Here is a 6,874-nt window from a genome sequence, read left to right as displayed (position 1 = left end):
TGTAAACACCGTAAGATGGTGCCAAAAGAACATCACCGTCCAAAAAAGGATAATTAACAATAGGGAACGAAAAATCGTCCCTTTTGTCGTAAATTTTAGTGCAGAGTTTTCCGTGTAAAACTGTCAAATCTAAATCTAGGAAAGGACAGTTATTACCTATTATATTTGAACTATTTAAAGTAAGTTCCTTTGGGTAAATTTCGGCAGTATATTTAGAAAATTCTTGATTATCATGCCAAGAAATCCTCGATAAAAATTCCGGTCTACCTCCTACGGCACTCGTTAGTAGCTAAAGATTTGATTTCATTCAACAAATTAATTTATGACCTTCATGTACGTGTCGCTTAGAACACGGCCATATACCAAATGGTCAATATTAATCATCCTTGTAATTTGCTCTATGGGGTGTTTGCAGAATTTCAACGGAGGCAATTTCTTGGCATGTAACAAAAAAATAACACCAAGATAACGGTAAGTGATGTTAAATTTATCAATTAAATGCAATTTAGACGGGTCTTTACCGAGTTTGGTCATAAACTGTGACTCATAACAATACAAGAACAAGTCTGCTATTAAAGGGGCGCAATTGGTGCCCATAGGAATACACACAACCTGTTGATAAACTTTATTGCCGAAACGTACATAAATATTATCAAGGAGAAAATTAACAGATTCAATCATCTCATCACACCTCCAGTAAGTATATCTAGCATATTTACCTTTCTCATTAGAGAAGAAGGCTTTAAATGAGTTGCAGCAAATATATTTGCATTCAGATTTACCAAACGACCATTTGATGAAATAGGAAAACTTTTGTTTGATAAGATTGGGTGGTAGTGTAGTGTAAAGAGTTGAAAAATCAAAACTGTCAACAGCACGCAATTTATCTAAAACATCCAGAGAATTTTTTACACTCCAAAAATAGTTAATTCCACTATTTTCATATATTTTATTACAAAAGTTAATGATAAGTTCTTTGATAGAAGTTACCGAACTAGTTTAAAGCACTGAAAGGTTAGTTGGAGAACACTTACTAGAGGCCGAGATGAACGATATTTTACTGGTTTTTTTGTGTAGTTTAGGTAACTAATACATAGTACGGACCTTCAAATGTTCAGAAGAGGCCTTAAGCTGTGATGTGTTTATGATATGATTATTTACTATATGACTCTCTGTTGAACGCACGGACTGGAACGTAGAAGAATTTAAAATGTCATTCTTCAGAACGTCCGTGTAGTATTTACGGCATACCACCACCACATTGTTGGCTGCTTTGTCGGCCGGTACAATCACACACCGCTTTTAAAGTACTTGAAGTTTGTTTCTAATTCTAGAAATAGGCGTATTATGTACTCTTTTATTTATTTCTGAACTATTTCAAAATGTAATATTCGAATATCCACAACATTCATACATTTATTTAAATAAGAATCAAGAGATTTTTTATCAGATTTTTCCCGTTTACACCAATTTTTACAATACGATGAAAGAGCGTCTTTTTGTGACCTGACAACACTGTTTCCAATCTATTTTAGATGGAGGACGATATTTTGGTCCTTTTTTTCAAAAAGTTTTAAATCTCTCGGTCTTGAACGATATTAATTAGGTCCCTGTAAGATTCTGTAATAACATGGCCATAGGAATCATATCTAAAATTCGACGATCCACAGTCTCAAGTTAGAGGAGTGTTATTTTCTACACTGACGTCTGATGTTACTGACGTATAATTAAAAATTAAAACTTCTGCTTGTTTTTTTGTATGTATACGAAATAATTAATAGGTTCTGTGTTATCAAAATAGGGAGGTATAAAGTTTTGAATGGTAGAGTCATTGAATATACTCGATAAGTTGATGAAATCAATACCTCTGCCGTTATGATCTTCAGGTTTATCGATACGCGAGAACAGCCTATGGTGATCTATGGTGGCAAAAAGCTGCAATTATACGCGAATATTCATTGAGTGAGCTGAAGAACGAGATTGTGTCACACTCTTTGAAAATATCATGTAATTTACATACCTGCCAACTGTCACTAATTTCGGGGGATTTCCCCCATGAAAGCTACCAATTGGAAATTTTAAAAGAGCAATTTTGTCCACAATTTAAAACAAAACAATCAATTTTATCATGGCTATAGGATTGTAACAGTATGAAGAAGCAAAAAAAAACATTAAAATACATTTGAGGGCCCCTTGAAGGTTTGGTAGGACTATAAGAACCATCTTGCACACAAAACCCCCATGAGCATTTTCAAATGTTGGCATTAATGAATTTACTAATTGGTATTTGACCCAGTTTACATAATAATTGATGCATACCATTGTTTTTAAATAATAATAAGGAGATCATCAAGTGTATAATTTATACGATGTTTAATATGCTGATTTCGATCAGAGACACACATATATATATATATATGTGTATATATGTCTCTGTTTCGATTGATAATTATAGACCTATAAGTACGTTGTCTTTTATCAACAATATCAATGATATAAAATGTATGTTTCTACATTTCCTTCGATTCGTAATTAATAAACTGAAAAATCTGAATTAAGACCGTCACAAATCATAGCAACTAACTAAATATAAACTCGACTAAATCTGAGTATTTATAAGGATTTGTATAGGAAGTCGACTAAAGAAATCATTGTATATATCAGAAATCCGGCAACTGAAAAATAACTTGAAAACATATAAAGGAAAACCTTAGAAAACACGCTGGTATAAATGCGAGATGGCACAAAATTAAGAAGCTGAAACCGGCGAACAACTGTAAAAGAGAAGAATATCTATAACTATTAGAAATTTAAGGCACCGTCACAATTAATATGTTAATTTGGAATCGATGCTGAAGGTCAGTGTATAGAATCAAGAAATAAATTAGATAGGAATATAACTGAGATTTGTGTCTCTCAACCCAGGACAAACTAAAGATGAACTTATCTGTCATAAATACACCGTGATAACTGCATGAGCCATGAAAAGTCACTTGAAAAAAATTATGAAAAATAGTAAACTTTCATTTTGAAAACTTTACAGTAGAACAATGTTTTATTTACAAACCAAAATACTAACCAGTCAATATATTTTCATGCAAGACTTATTCTCAAGTTAAAATGATATATGAACATTTATTTGTGTCAGCCTGTGATGTTACTTAATTGTTTGTCCAAATTTTGATTTAAAAATAACTGATTGTTTGTTTAAAAAATTTTTTTAGAAATCATAAGACAAAAATAACAATAATAATCTTCAATGCAAACATTAAATATAGATAAGAATTTCACTGCGGATAAAACATATCATGATCGGAACAGAGTCACCTATTTTGTCTCCCCAACGTCTTTGTTTATAAATGGCTGACAAGAATTAGGGCATTGCACGCTTCTTTCCTTTCTCTTCTGTTTGGGCTGATATTGCATCCTTTTCCGTCTTTAAAACAAAAGAAATGTCTGGTAATATTCATTAAACTCAATGCAAAGCATTGAATTAATTTGCAGTAGAATTAATATTTTTTAATAGATCTTAAAAAAACTATAAACGTGTATGCACAAGTTTATGCAAATCGGCGGTCTGGTTTTAATACACCTTATCGCTAATCCCGCTTGACCCGAGAATCAGTCCCGCTCGAACTTTTGACGTCATACAACAATCACTTTTCTATTGTGGCGTCATATATTTTCTATTATGACGTCAAAATTTTACGGGAACTTGTGTGATGTCCAGTAATGGCGGACAAATAGCGATAAGGTGTATTATTCCCGTTTTTATCACATTTATATTATTTGAAATGTGTAATGTTATAATCTCATGTTGTGCCTTGTGGGCCCTTTAATTTGGAATAAAGTATATTCTTCTATATGTGAATTGTATATACCTGTCAGTCTGGATTTGTAAATTATCCAGGCTAAGTTGAATTCTTTGCATGGTATTTATGATCACGGAATAAAAGCTCATAATATGCGGCCTTCTTTTAGATTAGGGGGCCAAATCAAGTAAAGATATACTAAACTAACCCTTACACTAACCCCAACATTGGCCCTTATTATAAACTTAATACATGTAATAAGTTAATAAAAATCCAAACCAAGTGACCATAAATGGAACCCTTATAACCTTAAAGTACAGACACCCATATAATGTAAAGGATTTAATTGAGAAATTATTAAAAAAATATATCATGCTGGCTGGTTATTTTGTTCATCTGTCAAGTTTGTTCATTTAATGTCATGTATACAAAGTGAGCAGACTAACTGGTGGAACGAAATTTATAATTGGACATGAGATTGTACATGTAGTAGAATATTCTCTTGTACAGGTCCTTGGCGAAACAAAATCCAGCAAAGATAAATGGTACTGGCTTAATAGGAGAGTCTGAAAACAATACATTTTGCCACTTAGTGAAACTCCAGTAAATTTCATTCCATTTATGGTTATTTGCTGTATTTTCATGGGAAAATATGCTTTCTTTTATCAAAATTGAAAAGCAAAATGTTAACAAATGATTTTGTAACACTTCATGCATGTTGAAATAAGCCAAATTTACCAAAAAATTAATGCAAAAAGTTGTGTTTGTTGAAATTATCATACTATGTGTTATCCTTAAACCAGTTCAATGTGAGTGTGTCTTGAAGAAGTAACGTGGAAAGAACTTATTTAGAACTCAGTTGTGCTTGGTAAATGTACACATATTTAACGAAATGTCTCTGAACTGTGTTTTACCATTGTCAAGTCAACATCCAGTATTAGGAAAATGAATAATGTGCTTTTTAAAAACAAAAGTAAAGTTTCTGGCTGTGTGTTTTTGCATTAATAAAGAGTCTAAGGCAGATGAGAGAATACTGATGTTGCAAATTTTGAATGATTCACTGTCAATGTATCATTTAAGGTCAGAACATCAAATTTTAAGAAAAAGTCTTAAGTTTAATATTGTTTTTATGTCAATCATTGTCATGATGCCCAAATTATTACCTTGATTGCCTTTTGTTACTAAGCTAAAGGAATTAAAAACAGGATACGAAAATGTCTGGATGGCTCAAATATTTTTTGAAATTGGAAGCCGCTCATCAATCTTTGTTGAAAAACCCCCAAAAAATGTTCTTGCATTACATTAATATTGATATAGATACATGTAGGGTAAAAAGAACTAGCTCCAACTAGTGTTAAAGGAGAACCACCTCCAACCTACATTTTTATAATTTTATTTACTTGTAAGTTTGTTAATGGAACTTGTATCAATGAATTTTGTCTGTCAATAACTGATAAATATAAACTAAATCAAAAGGAGCCACCATTTTAAAGTGTGGAATTAAACAAATGATTATGCTTCAGAAGGAGTAGGTAAATATTTGAAATATTATTATTTTCCTGTCATTAAACAACTGCATGGATTTTCAGCAAAATTATTAGCATGTGTTTTGTTATATTATTTTATTTTTTATTTTAGAAGACCCAAAGATTCACATTGATTTCTATAACTTTGAAGATCCTGTGTATGAAGACAGTAAATATGTTTTGACGAGTCCTAGGTCACTTGAGGCATGTGCTAAAGTTGGAGTAAAGGTACACATGAATTGTTCATCAAATTTTAAAAAACAATAAAAAAGTGCTTAATCCAATGAAAGATCAATATATATACATGTAGCTACATTATACTCTTGCTTGTAAGTTCTCACACTTAAATTGAACAAGTTTATGTTGCTGGTAATTGATTGATGTATGGTCTATCTACTGTTAGCTATGTGATATGGAGCTCAATTGACTAAGTTTATGTTGCTCGTAATTGATTGATGTATTGTCTATCTACTGTTAGCTATGTAATACAGAGCTCAATTGACTAAGTTTCTGTTGCTCGTAATTGATTGATGTATGGTCTATCTACTGTTAGCTTTGTGATACTGAGCTCAATTGATGGAACAAGTTTCTGTTGCTCGTAATTGATTGATGTATGGTCTATCTACTGTTAGCTATGTGATACTGAACTCAATTGATGGAACAAGTTTCTGTTGCTCGTAATTGATTGATGTATGGTCTATCTACTGTTAGCTATGTGATACTGAGCTCAATTGATGGAACAAGTTTCTGTTGCTGGTAATTGATTGATGTATGGGATATCTACTGTTAGCTATGTGATACTGAGCTCAATTGACTAAGTTTCTGTTGCTGGTAGTTGATTGATGTATGTTCTATCTACAGTTAGATTTGTGTGACACTGAACTCAATTGATTAAGTTTCTGTTGCTGGTAACTGATTGATGTATGGTCTATCTACTGTTAGCTATGTGATACGGAGCTTAATTGACTAAGTTTATGTTGCTCGTAATTGATTGATGTATGGTCTATCTACTGTTAGCTATGTGATACTGAACTCAATTGATGGAACAAGTTTCTGTTGCTCGTAATTGATTGATGTATGGTCTATCTACTGTTAGCTATGTGATACTGAGCTCAATTGATGGAACAAGTTTCTGTTGCTCGTAATTGATTGATGTATGGTCTATCTACAGTTAGCTTTGTGATACTGAGCTCAATTGACTAAGTTTCTGTTGCTGGTAATTGATTGATGTATGGTCTATCAACTGTTAGCTATGTGATACTGAGCTCAATTGATGGAACAAGTTTCTGTGGCTGGTAATTGATTGATGTATGGTCCATCTACTGTTAGCTATATAATACTGTGCTCAATTGATTGAACAAGTAAAAACCAAGTCATCTACACAAGGTTCTTGACACTACTGAAATAAGCATGACAACGCTTTGATCTACAATAATGACATCTTTCTGCTTGTCCATGATTGTGTATGTTTTTTGCCTGTTGACATTTATCAACTACATATTGAAAACTGATGACTACCTTTATCCAAAAAAGGAT

The 6,874-nt window shown here is 32.3% G+C and overlaps 1 protein-coding gene across 1 annotated transcript in view; it reads left to right on the top strand.

Annotated features, from left to right (window-relative positions):
* Positions 1–3,344: 3,344 nt before the first annotated feature.
* The window catches only part of LOC127728456 (coiled-coil domain-containing protein 177-like), a 31,771-nt gene continuing 28,241 nt past the window's right edge, over positions 3,345–6,874 (top strand). The window contains exons 1-2 of the mRNA XM_052235842.1: positions 3,345–3,459; positions 5,451–5,566. Of these exons, the coding sequence (XP_052091802.1) occupies positions 3,453–3,459; positions 5,451–5,566 (123 nt within the window). The 5' untranslated portion in view covers positions 3,345–3,452. The remainder of the gene's footprint in view (positions 3,460–5,450; positions 5,567–6,874) is intronic.

Source organism: Mytilus californianus, unplaced genomic scaffold (assembly GCF_021869535.1).
Source record: "Mytilus californianus isolate M0D057914Y unplaced genomic scaffold, xbMytCali1.0.p SCAF_2, whole genome shotgun sequence".
Lineage (NCBI taxonomy): Eukaryota > Metazoa > Mollusca > Bivalvia > Mytilida > Mytilidae > Mytilus > Mytilus californianus.
Note: the sequence above shows the minus strand (reverse complement) of the source record. Positions and strands in the feature narration are given on the sequence as shown.